The following is a 23,754-nucleotide window of genomic DNA, read 5'->3' on the forward strand; positions in this document are numbered from 1 at the left end:
AGCTATCTGACTTTTTTAGAATTGAGTGTGCTAGGGCTGTGTTCTGGCTCTGTTTCTTTTTACATTACATTTACATTTTTAGAATTTCCTGCTAGTGAGGCCCTGAAAATAGGTGTCTCCAAAATTCCAAGAGTTGTTAGGCGGGAAGTTGGACTGAATGATTTTTGTACTACAAAATCACTCCTTTAAATATATCTTTCCTTGATAATATTCCAGGCCTCCTAGCCACGCAGTTATATGGAAATTGTAGATATGGGATTCTGCCTATCTATAGATTATGTATTTACTGGGGTATTAAGAATTGCACAAGCACTTTATGTCCATCATGTAAGTTAGAGTCTGAAACACTGCACCACTTATTTTTCTTTTATAGTGCTTACACACTCCCACGCAGGATGTGGATCAAACCTGTGTGTCAGCTCATGGGTATCCGGCAATTTGAAATTGCATTAAGAATCTTGCGATCTAAATGGTGTGTGTTGTCAACTAGACGACAGTCATGAAGAGGTCAGCTGTCATTCGTCTGTGAACCTTCTCTTTATTGACGATTGGGGGGGGGGGGGCTCATTTTCTTCTGTTTGTAAATGCATCCAGGCACAATATCCTTTATCCTGGCCTGTAGACCTCCAGGCCTTATGGGGTTTTGTCTCCCCCATAGTGCTTCCAAATGTTTTAAATAGGGGCAACAGATGCTTTGAGGGAGGAAGTATGGGATGGGAGGTAGTTGTGGGGGATGATGTTTTCATCGTTATTGTTTTGCTTTTTTTTTTTTTTTTGCAGACCACTTCTACATTTACATTATTTGGTAGGAGATTTGTGCATATCGCATAGGCTTAAACGATTGCACCTTGGCCTGTTTCCGAATGGGGAGCCTAGAGACTGTCCATGCGCCCTTAAAAATGCCTCCTATATATATATATGATTAGGATCTTATCCTGGAATATAAATGGCCTCCTGGTCTGCATTAAGAGATCTGCAGTGCTAAGTTACGTCAAACGATTAAGGCCAATTGTAGTCCTCCTCCAGTAGACTCATCTGCTAGGTAGTCAGTGGAACCCTGTGCTACGGGCATATACCCAAACCTTGGTTGCCCATAACACTCACTGCAGAATTGATCTTATTTGGCTCCTGCTACCTCCTGGGGCTGCACTCTGTCTGTGTCCTGCCGAGAGGCATCTCGTATCATGCTCCCATTTTTCTTGAGTGGGGTGCTCTGGGCGTCGCCCTCCGCCCAATGTGGAGATTTAGCACCTGGTGTCTAACCAGCCAAGAATGTGCAGATTTTATGGAGAGGGAGCTCCACACCTTTTTCGCGAACACCAGGGCTCAGTGCCTTCCACGGGGGACTCTGTGGACAGCCAGTAAGGCAACCCTAGGAGGGGTTCTCAAGGGCTGTATAGGGGCATAGAGCAACAGCAACAGGCGCAGGTTACTGCGGCAGAGACATAAGTAGTAGATCTGTAAAGACACGCTAATGACACCGGTGACACAGAGGTACAGCACAAACTGCCATTGGCAAGAGTTTGACTCAGTCAGGTCTCCCTGGCGGAGGTCCAGCAATGTTGGAGGGCATCCCCCCAGCATGTATACGTCACAGGTGATAAATCAGCCAGTTTTCTGTATTTGTTGGTGACCATGGGAATGTCAAATAAGCTGGTTCCAGGCATTAAAGACTCCTCTTGTACACTTTGCGAGGATTTGCCTGCAATCTTGTATTGAGACCTTTATGCAGCACGCCCAGTTCCACCTGACCAGCTTGCATTCCCCCCACCCTGGCCAAGGAGTTGGACCAACCGCTGATGAGGGGGGAGGAGGGGAAGGCCATCACAGACCTTCCGTCTGGTAAAACCCCAGGGCCAGATGGATTTCCCATTGAATATTATAAGCGCTATCGGGACATATTGACTCCTCATCTGTTGGCCCTCTACAAGGAGGTGGTACAGAAAGGCACATTCCCTGCCAACCTGGACATTGCTACAATTGTAGTCCTACCTAAAGTGGTACAGCTGGCTGAGGAATGCTCCACCTATCATCCAATCTCTCTTATTAAGGTAGATATTAAGATATTTGCGAAGATGCTGGCAAACAGGCTGACTCAAGCCCTTGATTATCTCATTCGTCCAGACTAGTGTGGCACCATGCTTGGTAGGCACACCTGCCACTGCATCTGGCGTGTGCAGCTTGCAAACATCTTCCCTTCAGGATTTATTGGCCCTTCTCCTGATTGCCTTTCATAAGGCATTTGACAAGGTTTCATGGTTGTTTCAAATGGCAGTCCTTAGACAAGTGGCTTTTGGGCGTCAGTTCTGTGGCTTAGTACAGTTGTTATACTTCGCCCCTCCGCACAAGTTTGGGTAAATGACATTCTTTCATCACCCTTTCCCATTTGTAGAGGGACAAGACTGGGCTGACCCCTATCCTCATTACTGTTTTTCCTTGCTATTGAGTCACTGGTGTGCTTGATATGGTGCTGTGTGCAATTGTGGGGTCGGCTTTGAGGAGTCAGGATGGAAGACCGAATCACCCTCAATGCGGACAATGTCCTGTTGTGTCTTGTGGTCCCACAGACATCGGATCCTTGGTTTCTCAAGATTCTGCTGCTTTATACCAATCTGTGTGTAAACACTAACAAATCGGCTCCAGTTGAGGTGAAGAGAGACGTGGAAGGCTGCCTTTGTGTTATGACCTACCAATCAGACACAACTTCTTTTTCGACTGAGCATAGCAGCACGCAGGTGCTGCTTTTCCAACGTATAGGTATATATGTGGGCTTTTAACAACGCCCATCACTACCACTCTTTTGTGGGCTTGCCTTTCAAAAAATCCTTTGATGACCCGTTTGTCCCTCCTTGGGGAGGTTTTGTTACCATCTTGACCATCGCCCCTGTTACATGGCTAATTGCACTTTTGCCGATAAGTTTGACTGCGAGCAAACTTCTTTTTCCTTCTCTCTCTCTCCTCACGCTGGCGCTGTGAATCGGCTCGCTTATGTGAAACTGTTTTACTTTTAATTTTCAGTTTATGTGGCAAGAAAAGTCCTGTTAGGTGTTTACAACGCTAATAGCTCTAACTCGAGCATATGCGAGACCCATTGCATTGCAAATGCTTGTTCTATCGCGGGATCCATAACACCGTCCTTCTGGACTTGGCCTGGTCCTCAAGGTTTTGCCCCCTTCCCCTACAACTCAACTATGACCTAAATACATGGTCCCACTTCCTGTTGAACCCTCTAGGGCAGATTGCGGTCTTTAAATTGATGTACTTTCCTCACTAGTTGTACGTCCTAGCAAACTATCCTTACCCCACTCTAGCGGGGTGCCTGATTGAAACAATGGCATGGGCAAGAAAAAAAAGATGAGTTTAGGCCCACATCTCTGTACTGGGGGTGAATGTTTGACATTGTTCAGTATTCTGTCCGTCACTTGTTCTTTCAGCATTTGTCGCCCTAAGTGGGAAGGGTATGCCCAGATGTCGGTTCCATGCTCCCCATGCCACTGGATTCAAGCTAGCCTGGCTGAGGAGTAATACCCCAAAACCGGTCCCAGGATGCTTGTTTCCAGTCCAGGGAAGACCTGGCCTGGCAGTTCAGGCTGGACTGTTCCCTTGAGGAACAGGGTAAAGACTGATTTGCATATGGCTGGGTCCAAACTGGAACGGCATGTGCAGCAAAAAAAACGATGGATTTAGGCCCAGATCTCTGTACTGGGGGTGAATGTTTGACATTGTTCAGCATTCCGTCAATAACTTGTTATTTTTGCATTGGTTGAAACAAGTGTCACAATTGAAGGGCTTCTCCTGTTGGAACAAAATAGGAATTACTTACCTGGGCAATATCCTTCGGGGTGGAGCCTTGATGTCCTTTCAGGAACTGAAAGACCAGTACTGGTTGTCACGCACCCATTTCTGCCAATATCTTCACTTGCACCGCACACTCCTTGCTCACCTCGAGTTGGCTGAACAACTTCTGGAATACATTAGATGCTAAACTTTTAATGGGGTGCATAGGTAAAGGTGCAATCTACTTGGTCTGTTGCTCCTTGATGATTAAGGCGTCTGACACACTCACTTCTCTTCACTGTTATTGGGTTATTCTGGAGGGTATTGGTGAATCCTGTTACGAACTGCTGTTTAGTGGGGTGGCCACCTTAGTTGCGAAATGAGACATTGCATACAACTAGCATGGAAGAGAGGTGTTAGCTGTTGTGAGTGCCAGGAACAGCCCATATACGAGGCCAGGGGCTGTCCTAAGAAACATGAGAACATATTTTGTTGACTGACCTATGTGGTGGTAAGTTTTGTAAGCTCAATAAACTTAATAAAATTGGTTATCAAAAAAGAATCTTGAGATCTAATACTAGTGATGTGATAGTTATCAGTGTTGCCAAATGTTTATATTCTGCTTGGTCTATATGCAAGAAATTCTTAGCTGGTGATGCTTGCAGCCTCCTTAATGGTTTTACTTAAGATACATTTCAAACAGCATTTCATATGCGATCTAATTTGAGAATTATTGTTTTTAGATGGTTGTGATCAATTTGTGATCTTTTTAATGTTTTATGGCTCATGAATACGAAATAAACAGATTTTAAATTATTGACAAATGTTAAATGCAGCAAGTAGATGTAGGTTACTTTAACCCTGGTTTTCTATACATGAGGCTCACGAGCACCAGGAAGCAGAGTGGCAGTATCAGGTTTCTTAATCTGTGCATCCTTCCTGGGTGGTCACCTGAAAACTAATACGTTTGACAAAGTCGTAAGAAATATGTGAACTTTATTAGAGGAAATTGACCAAATATGGCCAATATCTTTTAATCTGGTGGGATTGTAACACCTACCCCTCAGGACTGGTGGTCAATAGTTTGATCCTTGACGATCTGTTAGGGTATACTGAAAGATATTCTGAGTTTGGAAAAAAGCAAGCAAGAAGAGGAAAAATTCTACAACACTTCTTGAAAATGTACGTTCTGCTTTCTGATCGGTCAACCTGCCTCGGATTACACAGCAGTAAACACAAGAAATTGTGGTGGCAAGGCCTCTCCTATCGACTACTTTAACGTCATTGTAGCGTTCGAAAATGTGTATAAATGACAATTGTAAAAAGGATAGAAAGTGACCATTACCTCCTTATTTTAGGATTAGAGACTAACACCTGTGTCGCAGAGCAATACCATGTAGAGCAATGTTTTCCAATCTGTGGCACGGTTGCAAGCCGATTTCTTTTGGGGGGAGGGTCCCATGAAAGTCCTAGCAATAATTAAAAAAGATGCTTTTAAATTGTGCATTTATCTTGTCACATTAGCTGAGCTTCAAAGACTGGTCAGATGTCAGGCTATGTCTTCTGACAAATTGCTGGTCATGTTTTTCAACAGGGGGATTGGTGTTTACAGATTCCTCTCCCTTTGCTGTCAGACAAAGAAAGGAAAATTAAATTATGTGAAAATCTTGTTGTGGGTACAAAAGGTGTGACAGAAAGGGTTGTAGGGTGGCAATTTTGTAGCACACAACAAAATGTAAATACCTGTAGATGAATTGTATAGATTCAGTAGTTAGAAAAGCACAAATGAAGCGCAGTTAATTTGCAATTCTAATGTGTGATATAAGGAAAGATTTTAATGGGATCAAAACAAATCAAGACACTTGCTGATGCACAAATGATATTTACTGAATCCTGATTTCCACAAACTATCATTTGTGTACAGTATAGCTTTATCAGTAAAACTGCATGTCTGGGCACATTTAGTGGCCATTTCATTGGAAAATGTAGTATCTGTAAATGACAGGGCACTGCCACACGATGCTTTAGTTATATTAAAAAAATCACCCACCTTATGTCCATTAAAGCTCAGTGGGTCATTGAAGTTTGTCATTCTAAAAAGTGGGTTGTGAGCCTACAAAGGTTCAGAAGGACTGATCTAGAGCATCACCCAGAAATCGGTTCATTCACTGGTAGGAGAGCAGTACCTCGGAAATATGGGAGTTATCATAGAGAAATCCCTCTACCTAATTCCTTGTTGCTTAGCCTTGGAATCTCTATTTTAGAACTAATTGGGGACGGTGGGGGGGGGGGGCGATGCAGTTCTTGACTCCTTCCATTCTGTCATCTGAAATAAACTGCAGTTCTAGCCTATTCGTACATCTAACCCAACATCAGACATTCTTGATAACGACAGCTGGTATGACCTTGAATGTTCTATCATGAAAAATAAGGTCTCATCAGCACTAATAATCTGTCATCCTAATTACTCGACGGAAGTGATCTTTCAACAGCACAGGAAAAAATGTAAGAACTTAATAAAAAGCAAAAAGAAGGAAATGCAGACCAAATTGTGGATTGAGCTAAAAGGGGGCATCATCTAGGAAAGGCTCAAAATGATTTTGGATGGTTGTTCCTTCAATGGGGAAGGATATTGTAAGCAGACACAGATTTCATATTAGAGCTAATGAGTGGTCAAGCTGGTTCATGAATTATATAGGGCGGATAAACCTGGGAGGAGCAAAAACCCTCCAAATAGTAAAAGATCACATGAAAGTGAAAAGAGCATTCTGAGGTATGAAATGCATAAGGTACCTGGCCCGACTTAGCCCCAACGAGCAATACAAGACGGATTTTAAATTCTGGTCCTGCAAACTCTCCAAAAGTTCTTAATGCTGCTCTAGCCAATGATAAGATACCACCCTCATGGCGTTCTGTCATTCTGGTACCACTATATATAAAAAGGTAGGTGTGGTAACCCATCAGATTACCTGCCAATCTCATTTTTAGGTGGGGATTGGGAAATGATTAGGGAAAGTGCTTTTACACCAAACGAAGGTTAGATGAGTAACACAAATGTTTTGATTGGAGTGCAAGCTGACTTTAGGTGGCAAATTGGGACAGTTGACCAAGTTGTCTGCTTGTTCATGATGTGTCACAAGTGTACTATAATACACAAAAGGTGTTGGGATAATGTTTGCAATAAGACTAACCGCTGGCAGACGCTTGCTGTAACATTCCAGGCCACCTTAGTTTGGACCAAGCCATATTCAAATCAGTCTTAACCCTGATCCATTGACAGCAGTGAAGTCCAAATTGACAGACCAGGTCTTGCCTGAACTTGAAGCCAAGCAATCCAAGATTGAATTTGCTGTGATTGGGGCTCTTTAGTCAGGTGTAGCTTAGTTCCAGTAGCACATTGAACACAGAACCCAATCTGGGCATACACTGGGCCACTTAGGTGTTAGTCTAACCACCGATAAATACTTAGGGTAGCTTTCCAACCCATCGTTCTTTTGCCCGGCCTGCCACCTCAGTTTCGACCCAGCCATATGCAAATCAGTTTTGATCCTGCTCCAACTGAAACAATCCAGCCTAAGCTGCCAGGCTAGGTACACCAAGAAAACTAATACATGCAACCCATTGCTGATATCTAGAGCAGAAAATGCAATGCATAAATTACTGGAGAGATTCGTAGACTTCTGTGATTGATAGGATTGGTCCATCAATGCAAAAACAAAGGTTATGTAAATCATGCTGACCTGTAAATGGAAAACCTAAAGTATATGAAGATGTAGTATGACTACCCGAGTATACGTTTTGAAAGACAACTTAAGTGGCAAGAGCAGATAATTAAGGCAAGCTGCATCTTACTCAAATCCTCAAGGGTAGTGCTTAGATTCAAACAGAAAGCAGGTTGCCAATCTGGAACCATAATACTTCAAATCTACAAGAGGAAAGTGGTGGCTGCCGCATTATATGAAGCCAAACTATGGGGGGTGGAACCTAAGTGAGTTGAAAGTGATAGAAAATAATTTTCTGAGTTCCTTGTTCAGCCTAGGCTAGTGAACATTGTTAGTGTCTCTATACTTTGAGATAGGTATCACGAAGATATTATGGATTTAACTGCAGTAAGACTGTAGGAAAGTACCATCTTCCTTGGCATGTTACCCCCATTTTTACCTGTATGTCAGTTTGTTTTTGCCTGTCTCACTTGGATCCTGCAGGTCAGGACCCCTGTGCTTATAGTTTATGGCCTAATGTGTGTGTCTGTGTTTTGCTTAACTGTGTCACTGAGGCTCTGTTATTCAGAACCTCAGTGCTTATGCTCTCTCTGCTCTTAAATTTGTCACTGTAGGCTAGTGACTTCATTTACCAATTTCAGTTGGAACACTGGACCCCCCTTATAAGTCCCTAGTATATGGTACTTATGTACCCAGGGCATTGGGGTTCCTGGAGATCCATATGGGCTGCAGCATTTCTTTTGCCACCCATAAGGAGCTCAGACAAACCCTTGCACAGGCCTGCCATTGCAGCCTGTGTGAAATAACGCACACGTTATTTCACAGCCATTTTCACTGCACTTATAAGTCACCTATATGTCTAACCTTCACTTGCTGAAGGTTAGGTGCAAATTTACCTAGTGTGAGGGCACCCTTGTACTAGCAAAGGTGCCCCCACATACAGGGAGTGCAGAATTATTAGGCAAATGAGTATTTTGACCACATCATCCTCTTTATGCATGTTGTCTTACTCCAAGCTGTATAGGCTCGAAAGCCTACTACCAATTAAGCATATTAGGTGATGTGCATCTCTGTAATGAGAAGGGGTGTGGTCTAATGACATCAACACCCTATATCAGGTGTGCATAATTATTAGGCAACTTCCTTTCCTTTGGCAAAATGGGTCAAAAGAAGGACTTGACAGGCTCCGAAAAGTCAAAAATAGTGAGATATCTTGCAGAGGGATGCAGCACTCTTAAAATTGCAAAGCTTCTGAAGCGTGATCATCGAACAATCAAGCGTTTCATTCAAAATAGTCAACAGGGTCGCAAGAAGCGTGTGGAAAAACCAAGGCGCAAAATAACTGCCCATGAACTGAGAAAAGTCAAGCGTGCAGCTGCCACGATGCCACTTGCCACCAGTTTGGCCATATTTCAGAGCTGCAACATCACTGGAGTGCCCAAAAGCACAAGGTGTGCAATACTCAGAGACATGGCCAAGGTAAGAAAGGCTGAAAGACGACCACCACTGAACAAGACACACAAGCTGAAACATCAAGACTGGGCCAAGAAATATCTCAAGACTGATTTTTCTAAGGTTTTATGGACTGATGAAATGAGAGTGAGTCTTGATGGGCCAGATGGATGGGCCCGTGGCTGGATTGGTAAAGGGCAGAGAGCTCCAGTCCGACTCAGACGCCAGCAAGGTGGAGGTGGAGTACTGGTTTGGGCTGGTATCATCAAAGATGAGCTTGTGGGGCCTTTTCGGGTTGAGGATGGAGTCAAGCTCAACTCCCAGTCCTACTGCCAGTTCCTGGAAGACACCTTCTTCAAGCAGTGGTACAGGAAGAAGTCTGCATCCTTCAAGAAAAACATGATTTTCATGCAGGACAATGCTCCATCACACGCGTCCAAGTACTCCACAGCGTGGCTGGCAAGAAAGGGTATAAAAGAAGGAAATCTAATGACATGGCCTCCTTGTTCACCTGATCTGAACCCCATTGAGAACCTGTGGTCCATCATCAAATGTGAGATTTACAAGGAGGGAAAACAGTACACCTCTCTGAACAGTGTCTGGGAGGCTGTGGTTGCTGCTGCACGCAATGTTGATGGTGAACAGATCAAAACACTGACAGAATCCATGGATGGCAGGCTTTTGAGTGTCCTTGCAAAGAAAGGTGGCTATATTGGTCACTGATTTGTTTTTGTTTTGTTTTTGAATGTCAGAAATGTATATTTGTGAATGTTGAGATGTTATATTGGTTTCACTGGTAATACTAAATAATTGAAAGGGGTATATATTTGTTTTTTGTTAAGTTGCCTAATAATTATGCACAGTAATAGTCACCTGCACACACAGATATCCCCCTAACATAGCTAAAACTAAAAACAAACTAAAAACTACTTCCAAAAATATTCAGCTTTGATATTAATGAGTTTTTTGGGTTCATTGAGAACATGGTTGTTGTTCAATAATAAAATTAATCCTCAAAAATACAACTTGCCTAATAATTCTGCACTCCCTGTAGTTCAGGGCCATTTCCCCTGACTTTGTAAGTGTGGGGACACCATTACACGCGTGCACTATATATAAGTCAGTACCTATATGTAGCTTCACAATGGTAACTCCGAATATGGCCATGTAACATGTCTAAGATCATGGAACTGTCCCCCCATTCCAAATCTGGTATTGGGGAGCCAATTCCATGCATCCTGGGGGCTCTACCATGGACCCCCAGTCCTACCAAACCAGCTCTCTGAGGCTTGCACTGCAGCTCCTGCCACCTCACAGACAGGCTTCTTCCCTCCTGGGGTCTGGGCAGACCAGTCCCAGGAAGGCAGAACAAAGCATTTCCTATGAGAGCAGGGTGTTACACCCTCTCCCTTTGGAAATAGGTGTTACAGGCTGGGGAAGGGTAGTCTCCCCCAGCCTCTGGAAATGCTTTGAAGGGCACAGATGGTGCCCTCCTTGCATAAACCAGTCTAAACCAGTTCAGGGACCCCTTGTCACCTGCTCTGGCGCCAAACTGGACAAAGGAAAGGGGAGTGACCACTCCCCTGTCCATCACCACCCTAGGGGTGGTGCCCAGAGATCCTCCAGTGTGTCCCAGACTTCAGCCATCTTGCTTTGCAAGGTGTGGGGCCACTCTGGAGGCCTCTTTGTGGCCAGTGCCAGCATGTGACGTCATAGACCCCTCCTGATAGGTTCATCCCCCTCTCAGGGCTATTTAGGGTCTCTCCTGTGGGTTCTCTTCAGATCCTGCTTGCAAGTTTCCTTCAGGAATCCTCTGCAACAACTTCAGCTCCCTCTGACCTCCGATCAACCGCAGCCTGCTCCAAGAAACACTGTAACTGCAACAAAGTATCCACCAGAGATACTTTTCTTCAGCAACCTCAGCTCCAAGTCAGCAACTGCAACAGTTTCCACGGTGTGCACACTCTGAAGGCTCCCTGTCTTCATCCTGCACCAGAAGGACCGAAGAAATCTCCCGTGGGTGACGGAGTCACTCCCCTGCTCCAGCAGGCACCTTCCAAGATGACGACTGGTACCCTTGGACTCCTCTCACACCGACGAGCGTGCTCCTAAGGACACAGAGGGTGGACATCATCGACCTAGACTGTCCTGAGGTCCTGCTGACTCAATTTGGAGGAGGTAAGACCTTGCCTTCCCAGAGAGCAACGGTACCCCTGTGTATTGCATCTTCTTCACCTCCTGAGGCCTCTGTGCACTATTTGCAAAATTCCTTTGTGCACAGCCTGGCCTAGGTCCCCAGCATTCCATGCTGCAACGCTCAACTCGCTGAGTTGTTCTTCGGCAGCGTGGGACCTTCCTTTGTTGTGCTGCATCAACCGTGTTTTGCACCTCCTTTGTCCCCGTGTCCTGGGACCTCTGGGGTTGCGGGCGGGCATCCTGGGGGCTCTCTAAACTGCTGAGGGCCCGCTTTCCTCCTCATACAGAGTTGAGGCCCCCAGGTCCCTCCTGGGTCCATCCAGCATCATTTTGACGCAAAAAGCACTTTTGTCGTAGCCAAGGCTTGTTGGCGACTTCCAACACAAAATCACATCTGCAACGATCTTCACGTCGTGGGACATCCTCTGCATCATGCAGGAACCCGCTGGCATCTTCCTAGGGTGCATTTCTGCAGTCTTTAACTAACCATGGACTCTTCTTTTGCACCCTCTTCTGGGTTGGCAGGGGCTCCTGTCCTTCCTGTAACTTCTTTCGACTTTTGAACTTGGTCCCCTTCCTTTGCAGGTCTTCAGGTCCAGGAATCCAGCAGTTGTTCTTTGCAGACTTGGTTGGCCACTGCAGAATCCCAGTCACGAGGTGTAGTGTGTCCTAAGGAAACTTGAAGTACTTTACTCCTGCTTTTCTGGGCTCTGGGGTGGGGTAATTTACTTACCTTCACTGTATTCTTACTCTCCCAGCGATTCTGCACACACTACACTTGTGTAGGAGGGAATTCATGATTAGCATTCCACTTTCTTAGTATATGGTTTGTGTTGCCCCATGACCTGTTTTCTCCCATTGCAATCTATAGCATTTCCTATTGTTTGCATTGTTCTATGACTATTTACTTGTCCAACGTTGGTGTCTAGCGTATATATTCTGTATAACACTTACCTCCAGAAGGAGTATTGTCTCTAAGATATTTTTGGTACTGTGTCACCCAAATAAATACCTTTGTTTTTGGTAACACTGAGTATTGTCTTTACTTGTGTATAAGTACTGTGTAACTATAAGTGGTATTGCAGGAAGCTTTGCATGTCTCCTAGTTCAGTCTAAGCTGCTCTGCTGTAGCTACCTCTATCATCCTAAGCTGCTGGAACACTACTACATTTCACTAATAAGGGATAACTGGACCTGGTATAAGATGTAAATACCCAAGGTACCCACTACAAACCATGCCAGCCTCCTAGCAAGACCAATTATGTATTGAATAAGAATGCATAAAAACCCAACTGCATCACTATATTTAGAATCTATTCGAAATGAAAAGTCATTATGTTAGGGCAGAGGCAACTTTTTGTTATATATTAAGAAATTCTTCACTTCTTTACAATTAGAATATGTTTGGAAGAACCCAAGCCTAGTTGGCCCAGATCGGTGGCGGCTACTTCTCAACAGGGGAGGGGGGAGAGGTATAAACAAAATGAAATAAAATAAAATAAAAAAAAACACTTACCTTTTACATCGGGTGAGACAGTTCCGTCTCTCCTTCGTCCTCTTCTCTTCCCTGACTCCTGGAAGCACACAAGCTTCCAGACTCCCGTACAGTCATGATGCTGCTGTCACCAGCATGACAGCAGCATTGTGATTGGTCTGAGGAGCCTGCTATGGTGATCTGACAGGGATTTGGGACTGTGTGCACTGTCTCCTGTTGGCTGTGCAATACAACCAGGTAGAGAAATGCTAAGTGTGCTAACTGTTTGTCCGGCCGGGCAAACATTTATGCGTACTTATGGTGCACTCACCACTCCTCTTCCAGCCCAGCCCCACCTTAACCTGCCTCCCTGAGGAAAAATAAAATGATAATAACGTTGCATTATCATCAATTTATTTGTATTTTTCTTCACTGGTCAGATCAGTAGGGTGACGCTCTTCTGCCTTAATGGAGGAGCCACCGCTGCCCTAGATACTGTATAAACTTTCAAAGAATGGTATTAGTCCCTACAGCTAGAGGTACAGATGTCTAAGACCCACTCTGGAACCTACCTGGATCAAATCTATCTTGACTTGAAACATACCATATATGTAGTTCAGAATGGTGCCTTTCCCTACTAGGGAGTACTTTGAGACATGTGGCAAGATCTGAAACAGAAAAAATAGTGATTGTGCCACCCATACTAAGAGGCCCTGAGTCAGAAGGTAAAATCTTTGACCAGGATGAACCTGTTTGATGTATCTGACCCGTGTTACATCACAGTCAGTCTCAAATTGAGCCTATGTCCTGGTTTTCTTCAACCATTGACTATCATTGATGCTTTATCCTTTTTGGTGCTATTGCTACAGAACTTTTTTTTAATCATATCTCCTGTTTCCCTTACTGTTATTTTGTCATTTTGGTGGCATTTTATTTAATAAATGTTAGTATATTTTCTACTTTTTGGTTTGGGATTTTTATTGCTTTTCCTTGTGAGTTTATAACTGTTTTGTATTGCACAAATACTTTAAATATTGACCTAAGTCACATGTTCCAATTCTGTCCCCTACATGTTTCCAATTATTTTGTTAGTAGTTGATAGTGCTGACTTCTCCCTTTAATTCCGTACCGATAGCAGCATTATTTCTATTCCTAATGTTTTAGCTGCGATCTTCGTTTTTGATTTGCTAACCCCTTCGTACTTTGGGACGCCTCCACCTTGGCATTGGTCGTTTTTACGTTATAGTTTTGTTTCAATTAGTCACCAGTACTTACCTTGGTTTTGCTTTAGCACTACGACCGTCTAATATATGTCGGCCGTTTCAGCACACCCTGATTCGTTGTCTGCATATGTGCCTGGCCTCTGTTGCACTTGATTTCTCGTTAATGCGGCTAGATACACACACCCCCTTTACTTAGGAAATTAATTTTGGGAGCAACTTTAATCCTCCTCCACCATCTATCTGGTGATTTTTTCATGTTGTCTACGTTTGTAGACATTACACAATTATTATTTCCATCACTGTTTTCATACCCCTTTTTCTGCAGGCTTTCTCTAGTCTTTTTAGCATTTTCAATTATGTCTATATCCCCTTTTACATTATTTTTCATTTTTTTGTTATTCTTTTTCTTTCCCATACTCTTAGACACACTTCATTCCTCTCTTTTTTAATAATCCTTCTGTTTTTAACAAAACAAAATTCTAACGCTAACATTTTCATTACTTTCCAGCTTATCCTTTTGGCTTATCATGGCCATTTTCGTCAACTGAACCCATATCCCTTACTTCAGAGACTGTTTACTCAGAACATAATTAGCACCATCTTTTTGGTACATGGTACATCTTTTACCAGACCTGTTGCAGTCCCAGTTTTGCTGGACTCGTGACTACTATTCGTTTCTTCAAAGCAGAACTATCTACATTTACAAATTCGGTATGTTCCTTGTTTCCAACCTATTGGCATGACTCACAAACATTTATTTAAATTTTCTCTTCACTAGGGTTTTTTGGCCTCCTTTCACCTCAAGGCATGCGATATATATATATATATAAACTAACTGACCGGCTGTTTAGTTATATTGCTGGTCTTTTTATATTCTCCAACTCTCATAATTAGGATCCCACTAACTCTCTTTCTCTATCACGATGCACTTCATGTAGTCTATTCTTCACCCTGGCTTCCACGCATCTCGGCATTTATCTTATGGGTCACTCATATGCGCGTGTACGGTCCCTCCCTCCTGCTTGAGGCACCCTAATTAGAATATAACTAATATTCCAAAGATTTACTATCTACTCTTTCTTTCTTATACTATGTCTCTCTACCTTTCCCTTTCGCTCCCTAATTTTTCTCCTATTTTTGCTCCTATTTTTCCTAACTTTTTTTCATTTCTCTACTTTGGCTTGAGTTTGTTAGCTTTTTTTACTCTTATACCACATTCTGATTGCATTATTCTGTGTCCATGATTCTTGATCTACAGCCTAGAAAACCTTTTTCCTCCTTGAGCAAAATTGGCTAAAGCCCACAAACTTAGGTTACTTCCTATGTTTAAGTTTTACTGTATTAGATTGATATGGACTCCACGCAGGTCGCTCTTGCCTCCCTAGCTTTCTAAGAGCTGGAGCGAACCCTGCCCAACTTAAGGAGTTCTTAGAGTCCATTAACCTAATGTTTGGACAGTCCAACCTGTTGGTATGACTTCAGGCCCAATGTGGTCAGTGGTGGTCCCATCTGGTTCCCCGTTGGCAACTTGGACTTAGGCCCTGATTGGCGCCTGAGGATCCAGTCCCGGATCCGGACTGGCACCGGTCATACCATCTATCCTTCCACAGCGGCACCATCCCCATTGTCATCCCCGACTCTGACATAGAGCCAAACGGGGGTCACCCAACTCCTGCAGGAGACTCGCCTCCTAGATAGGAGCCCTATTCCGCTGGGCTAATCCTTCTGGAAGACTTGGAGGGGTCACTGGATCCTTTAGAATACTAGCCCTATGAGAAGGAAATGGACAGGTGTGAGGATATTGGTAAAGCCAGTGGACTGGACAACCTCTCCAGATACTGGTATGCTTTCTCTCCCTACTGTGGCTACGGAAAAGGGAGCTTCCTATGCAATAGTGGTGAGGTGGGGTAGCTGAGGTCCTAGACTTTCAGCTACCCACAATAGCAGTCAAGACTAATCTCTTGACAGAGGTGCTTGCAACTGGTGGTTTCCACATCCAAGCCCCTACTCCTGTTCAATGATGCTTACACAGGTGTGCTTTTGGCAACCTACTCAAACCCCAGCACAGGGGCATGTGTGAATAGGACGATTGCCCGCCGTCACCCCAAGCCTGAGGACCCAACCTTCATCACGCAACACCCTACGCCTTAGAGCTTGGTGGTCCAAGCCTCAACTTCCCACTGTGCTTTCCCTGCCGCTCCCCCTGATAAGGAATCTAAGAAGCTGGACTCATTTGGGAAGATGTTTTCTTCCAGCAGCCTGGTGCTGCAATCCGTGAACAATTCATACCTTTTGGGCTGTTCTTTTTGGGACACGGTTGTGCAAATGCTGCCACAGGTTCCGGAGGAGGCCCTGACCATACTCTCGCAGGCTGTTGCCAATGGCAGAGGGACAGCAAAGTTCACAATTAATTGCAGACTTGACACAACCGACTCACTAGGCAGAGCAGTTTCCACGACAGTGGCCCTGATGTGCCACGCCTGGCTGAGGAGGAGATCTGACTTTTTGGGGGATGTCCAAGCTTCCCTTATGGGCATGTCCTTCAATGGCTCCCGGCTCTTCAGAGATAAGGGATACTTGGCACTTGAGTGCTTCAAGGACTCTTGGGCTACGGCCAGGTCCTTGGGTCTCATGGCAGCCCCTGTCCCCCAGTCTGCCACGCTAATTACTGCCCAGCCACTGAACCTGCAGCATGCTTCCCAGCCTGTGCGTGGACGAAGGCACGGTTCCCACAGACCTTGTGATCTGGTCAGTCCGCTGTCCCCCTAACTGCAGCAGCCTCTAAACCCTCCTAGACGGCCCCTTTACTGCCATGGGCACCCAGTTGGCGGAAGGATTCACCGTCACCTGCCTTACTGGCAGTCCATTACATCGGGCAGGTGGGTTTTGTAGATTGTCCAAAGGGGTTACTCCCTCCCCATCGAGGCTACCCCTACCTCCATGCCACCATCTCACGACCTGTTGACAGAGGATCATCTGTCCATTCTCTGCGAGGAAGTTGTGGCTCTCTTGGCCAGGGGGGGCCATAGAGAGGGTTCTTGTGCCAGAAGTAGGCTGTGGTGGTTATTCCTGATACTTTCTGGTTCCCAAAAAGGACAAAGGTCTACGCCTTATTTGAGATCTATCTCTTCCTCATGAAGGAGAAATTCAAAATACCCACGTTCGCTAAGGTTTTGTCTGCCCTGGACCCAGGAGAGAGGATGGTAGTGTTGGGCTTGCAGGACACTTATTTCCACATCCCAGTCCAGCCTGCCCACAGACTTTACCTGCAGTTCACAGTAGGCCATGAGCAATTTCAGTTGACCGTGCTCCCCTTTGGCCTTGGCAGCACCCCTCGGGTGCTCACTGAGGCGATGGCTGTGGTTGTGGCTCACCTGCAGAGATCAGGGGTTCCTGCCTTCCCCTGTCTTGATGACTGACTGTTAAAGGTGGACTCGCCCCAGGCTGTCGTCTCCCACCGTAGGACTTAGGCAAACTTCCTGCATTTGCCGGGGTTTACTAGAAATGTGCAGAAGTCACACCTGACCCCCCCCCCCCATCTCAGATGCTCCCTTTCATCTGCGTTGTTCTGGACACAGTGCAGTTTCGTGCTTATCCTCCCAAAAGCCATCTCCAGGATATTCAGGCTATGATACAGATGTTTCAGCCTCTAGATTTCAGTGATACTGACTCTGAGGCTGTCGGGACTCATGGTTTCCTGCATCCTGCTGCTGACACATGCCAAATGGCATATGCGGGCTCTGCGGTGGGACCTGAAGTTTTAACTACATGGTCCGGATCTCAGAGGGAACTGCAAAAGATCTGCGGTGGTGATTGGTGGGTAACGAAGTGTGGTTCATTCAATGACAGCTCCCTCTCTCTTTCCCAACCAGATCTGACAGTAGTGACAGATGTGTCACTTCTGGTTTGCGGCGGCCATCTGGGAGAGGTGGAGATCAGGGAACTCTGGTCTGCAGCGGAGTTCAGACTCCACATCAACCTGCTGGAGCTCTTAGCTATCTGACTGGCATTGAACGCCTTTCTACCCTCCATCAAGGGAAGGCTAGTGCAGGTGTTCGTGGACAACATCACCTCCATGTGGTATTGCAACAAACAGGGCAGGTGGAGTCGTGGGCCCTTTGTCCAGAGGCTTTGTGCCTTTGGGCATGGCTGGAACAGCAGGGCATAAACCTGGGGGTTCAACACCTGGCAGGCTCTGAACGCCATAGCAGACAAACTCAGCTGAAGATGCCTAGTGGATCATGAATGGTGTCGCCACCCGGAGGTGGCGCAAGGTCTCTTTTAGCAGTGGGGTGAGCCTTGGCTAGATCTGTTCACCTCCACTGAGAATGCCCAATGTCAGCAGTTTTGCTCACTTGAGTTTTCAAGGAGGCCTTCGCTCAGAGGTGCTTTTCATCTCGAGTGGAACTCAAGCCTCTTGTACATCTTTCTGCCCATACCACCCCTACCCAGAGTTCTCAAGAAGAACAGGAACAACCTGTTGCTTGGGACTGGGCACTGGTAACCCAGGCTACTGTTCATGGCCATCGATCCTCCAATCAGTCTGCCCCTTCTGGAGGACCTTCTGTCACAGTAGTAGGAGAGGGTTCTTCACCCGAACCTCCGCTCTCCTTCGTGGGGATTGAGCTGTGGCAGTTGACAGTTTTGGACCTTCTTCCCAAAGTCTGTAACGTCATCTTGGTAGCCAGAAATCCCTCCACCAAAACGGTACACGCCTGCCATTGGAAGAAAATTGTGGCATGGTGCACAGAAAAGTCTGTTGATCCTCCTTCTGCCCCCTTTTCTGAAGATTTACTTTTCTTTCCCTTGCCCAGCAGGGCTCTGCTTTGGGCACTGAAGCATTTCTCTGCTATTTCTGCTTTCGTGCGTTGCCTGAGCAACCCTCTTTGCAAAGGTCTTACTCAACTCTTCCCTTCTTCCCCATTCATTATGCCACAGCGGGACATTAATTTGGTTGTAACATTTTAGATGTGTGCTCCTTTCGAGCCTCTCCACAATTGTACCCTCAGGCTTTTCACATTGAAAACAGACTTCCTTGTGGCAGTTACATTGGCCCTTCGAGAGATTGAGCTGACGGCCTTCTCATCTAAGCTGCCTTGCCCCTCTATATATAGTGACAAACTGGTGCTTCACACAAGGACCTCTTTTCTGCCAAAAGTGGTCTGGTCACACCCTTTCATGTAGGCCAGTCAATCACCCTGCTTACTTTTTATGCACCACCACATCCTACCAAGGAAGAAGGGAGACTCCACCACCTGGGCCTCAAAAGAGCATTGGGGTTCTGTCTTGATCGTACTCATGAGTTCCGGGTGGAAGGCCAACTCCTTGTGGGATATGTGGGTGCAAAGAAAGGTCAGGCCTTGCAGAAGCAAATCACCTCTCATTGGATCATACTCTGCTTCAAGGTGTGTTATGAACTGGCCAATAAGCAGCCTCCTGTGGGTTTGCAGGCTCTTTCCACCAGAGCTAAAGCTGCGACCACTGTATTGGCATGCAAGTTCCTGTCCTAGACATCTGCCAGGCAGCAACATGGGCATCTCCGCAATAGTTTACTAAACATTACTGCCACTTTGCTTGTTCGGTCCTCGAGGATTTTATAATTTGAACTTGGTTCGCAGACCCACCTCCTTAGATGGTATTGCTTGAGTACCTGTTAATAGGTAAGGAATCTGCAGCTAGAAATCTCTATCAGATGAACAATTTACTTACCTTCGGTAACACCATATCTGCTAGAGTCTATGGCCCTCATTACAACTTTGGCAGTCTTTTCGTAAGACTGCCAATGCCACGGGCACCGAAAGACCACCCTAGGCCAGTTGGCTGTGAAGAAGCGGTTCCGACACTGCCACGCCAAAAGGACGCTACATGCTGTATTATGACACGTAATATGGCGTGGAGGTGTCCTGATGGAGGGGCATTGCCAGCGGTGGACGGGCCAGGATCTGTCCTCTCCCGGATGATCTCCTTGACGGACAAGGTAAGTGGATCGTCCAACAGGGGATGTGTGCGTGTGTGAATGTTGTGAATGCGGGGGTGGGTGGGATGTTTGTGGGTGCATGTCTGCATGATTGTGGACAGGGTGAGGCGGTGTGTGAGTGTTTGGGGGGTGAGTGTGTGTAAGTGGAGGGAGTGTGCATTGGTGGATAGGGAGGTGGTGAGTGCATGTGTGCGGGTGCATTTGTATGTAAGTGGATTGGGAGGGGTGTGAGGGTGAGTGTGGACGGGGAAGTGGGGGTGTTTGTGTGACTGGACGTGGGGGTGTGTGCGTGCAGTGTTTGTATGTCTGTGTGCATGGGGGGTATGATGCGAGTGCATGGGTGAGTGGGGGGATGTTTGTGTGTGGGAGTATGTGGGTGCATGTGTGAGAGTATGTGGACGTGTGTGCAGGAGTATCCCGGTGATAGGAATGCAGACTCCTGTCGCCAGGATATAAGATCGCCAGCTTTTTCTGGTGGTGCAACCACCAGAAAAATGCTGGCGGTCTTCCGCGTCGTAATACCGCTAGCGGTATTTCGGCATCCAGCGGCCCGAGGTCCTCCCCTCCATCCAGCCCGGCGTACCGCAGAGAAGTGGAGGACAGGCGGAGTATCGGCAGTTTGGCTTAGGCCAAACCGCTGAACTCGTAATGTGGCGGTCTTCACCGCCAGCCTATCGGCGGTGAGACCTCCACCGCGGGTCTGGTGATTTTAAGACTGACAGACTCTTAATGAGGTCCTACGGCTACAGAATCCTTACAAACCCACCAATCCTCCCCGCTCTGCAAACTGATTTTTATGGACTGGGATGATCTTTCAGGGCCCTAGTTTGACACACCAGTGGTCAGTGTTCTTGATAGCTCCACGCTTCTGGCATGGAAAGTGTGAAAAGAAACTGATGTTGGCGCACCTGAGTGGCACCTGTATAGGTACTGCAATGTCACTTCAACATGGAGCCAATCGACACCACTTACAGGCACGCAGTGGTTCATGAAAAATCTTCTGGATCCAGACTGACGCCAGGGGAGAATTTGAAGGGAAGGAATCTGCAACTCGATATAATCTGTACAAGATAAGGCATTACCGAAGGTAAGTAACTTTTTCGTCAAAGGATTACAAGATAACTATAGAAATTAAACCCACAGTCATCATCCTTTGTAAATTTAGTCACATGAGCTCAATGTGTAATTTTAGAATCTTCCCTCTGTCACTGGAGTCTGAGTGTTGTGGAAGTGATGCAGGTCCAAAGGCCCAGGTTGGCGATGAGTAGTTAGACCAAGGACAGTGAAGCTTAGAAGTGACGTGGTAAAGTTGTATTTGTCAAAACTCGCGTTAGAGTATATTTGGTTCTCTTGTTCTTAAAATGCTTACTAGCACATCTTGAGCTTATGACAATAAAAAACATATATTCACTAAAACAAGCCCGACACTTTGACAATACTTGTTACCTTATGCGCTAGTTTCCAATTTGAAAAGTGTTTTACCGTCGTGTAGTGAGATTTTCTTAATTCAAATTTCACATTGTATGAATAATTTTCATACATATTGAAAGCAATTAATTTCAATTTTCATTCTACATTTCCTAGTTACGCATTATGACGTTTTATAGTTATTTGTTTTTTTTTTCTTCCTTTCTTACTTCAAGCCCACAAGCGGCTTAATGCATATTTGTGACCTAAATGCTAATTCGTTCTTGTTCTCTTCTGAGGCTACACAAACGTGACCGAGGGGTTATTTTTTTTCACCCCAACGTTTTTTTTGTGTTTTTTTTTCGGATGTTAACATTTCTGATGTCATTACGTCATCCTCAACTTAGGACTATTAGCGTTGTAAACTCCTAACCGGACTTTTTTTGCCCCATAAATTGAAAATGAAAAGTAAAACAGTTTCACATAAGCATATTAATTCAAAGCTCCAAGGCCACCACGAGCATCAGCGTGAAAAGACACACAAAAGGAAAAAGAAGTTCGCTTGCAGTCAACTTAGCGGCAAAAGTGCAATTAGTCATGTAACGGGCGATGACCAAGACGGTAACAAAACCGCCCCAAGGAGGGACAAACGTAAACCGTGAACTGCTTGGGGAAGGTTGGATGAAGCAACAAGAATTGTGGGCGGAGGAGGAGGCGCAACACAGCGAAAGGGGTGGGGGTTTCTGTGGAAAAGATTTATTTAATTATATAAGCAGTGGAAGGCAACAAGGCATCCATTAAAAATGATGAAGAAGCTGTGATTTATGGGTGGGACCGACACAAGAAGAGAAAGAAAGCCATTGAATACAAAGTAAGCAAATGAGGTTGGCAAGAAAGCCACCCAGTGGTAAGCACTGGGCTGACCCAGATACCACTTTATGTATTGGCATTGTCCTTAATAGGAATTCATCAAAAGACGGCTAAAAGTAGTCTTTTGGCCAGACCTAAATATAATACAATAAATTCCAAATACTCTAAAAAACGAAGTTGAAATAGCACAGTTGAGAATGTGACATAAAAATAATTTGGACAATGGAAACAGATTGGGCACATCACATTCTCACAGAGGTAATCAAACAGAGCAACCTACCTTAATGTATATTCTGGTTTTTGATCCGGTTAGTAGGTGTTAAATCCTTTTTATATACACATATGTTGATTTAACTAAAGATCTATATCAGTAGTTAGTAAGCATAATGCCAATCCATGTCCTAGATCCCTGGTTGAAGATGAATAAGGTGCCCAGAGCCCAATTGAAATTCTTTCTGTTTGCAATAGAAAGGATATTTCAGTACCTTGCCTGAGACTGGAACATCCCACGGGTGACGTTGAAAGGGGGGAATAAGTGTAAAACGTGAACAATGTAGAGAAAATGTGATTTGTGTTTGTTAATTGATCCCTCTATCATTTGTCAGAACTTACAATGGATAGAAACGATTTCCTGCGCGCACAAACGAAGAAAGGAGCTGAGTTGTCTTCAGCATTGGCCACCCCAAGCTATCTTAAACCTTCAAATGCAAAGTAAGTATTACGTAATGTCTAATTCATTGTTAATTATGAAAGTGAAGCACGTTTTTTTTTTTTTTTTTTTTTTTTTACAAAGTGGCTTCCTTGTACAGGCAAGCAGATATGAATGGAAACTGCCATTTGACTACCCAATGCGACAAGATATGGTGTGTGAAAGTGGAACTGGTTGTTTTCTCCGCTCAGGTGCAAGATGCAACTCATAATGTCAAAAACACTGTTGATCAAATGAACAAACTTGAAACGTTTGCAGGTTGAGCTTTTCTATCCTTGGGTTTATTTTGCATCCATCTTTAAGACCCAACATTATCAACCCGTGTGATTTCCACTATATGTGAATGATGGGGTTATGTTCAAAGAAAAAGTAATGAAAAATCATAAAATCTGTAACAAGACTGTCAGAGTTACTAAATATTTTCCTTTATGCTACTATTTTGATATGCGAATGCATGCTTAACCGTACTTCTGTGTGTAGAAGTGTAAGGAGGGGTTTTAGCTGTGTACTAAAAAAGATTGATATTTAGCTGTTTTACAGATATTAGAAATACAACATTGCAGACCCCTTTCTTTAGACTAATAGGTCTCCATAAACCTCTGGGAATGGAATAGGTCAAGTCAATTTTGCACTGCTGATAGGAAGCTGCCAATTTGGATAAATCTATTGTGTGTTCATTTAACTCCATCACCCAGCCCATACCTGCTTGCCAGTGTTTTCTAACTCAAGCTGTTAGTGTCCTCTTAGTCAATGGAGCACATTGTTCACAGCATCCACAGGTGTCCGTTCATTCAGAATTTTGTTGACCAGCCTTTTAAAACTAAAAATTCCTTCCGCATGCCTGGTTTCGGTCCTTTGACCTTTCATGCCCATATAATACAGTTCTTTTTTAAATAAAACATAAAGACTGCTGATCGAATTTGTCTGAATTTCACCAACATCATTTG

General features: G+C 44.9%; 1 protein-coding gene across 2 annotated transcripts in view; it reads left to right on the forward strand.

The window, feature by feature from the left end:
• The window catches only part of CENPT (centromere protein T), an 834,768-nt gene that overhangs the window by 748,931 nt on the left and 62,083 nt on the right, over positions 1-23,754 (forward strand). For both annotated transcript variants that reach the window (XM_069217597.1, XM_069217596.1), the window contains exon 19: positions 22,704-22,809. In XM_069217597.1, the coding sequence (XP_069073698.1) occupies positions 22,704-22,809 (106 nt within the window). The remainder of the gene's footprint in view (positions 1-22,703; positions 22,810-23,754) is intronic.

The sequence above is a fragment of the Pleurodeles waltl genome, chromosome 12 (genome assembly GCF_031143425.1).
Source record: "Pleurodeles waltl isolate 20211129_DDA chromosome 12, aPleWal1.hap1.20221129, whole genome shotgun sequence".
In the NCBI taxonomy this organism is placed as follows: domain Eukaryota; kingdom Metazoa; phylum Chordata; class Amphibia; order Caudata; family Salamandridae; genus Pleurodeles; species Pleurodeles waltl.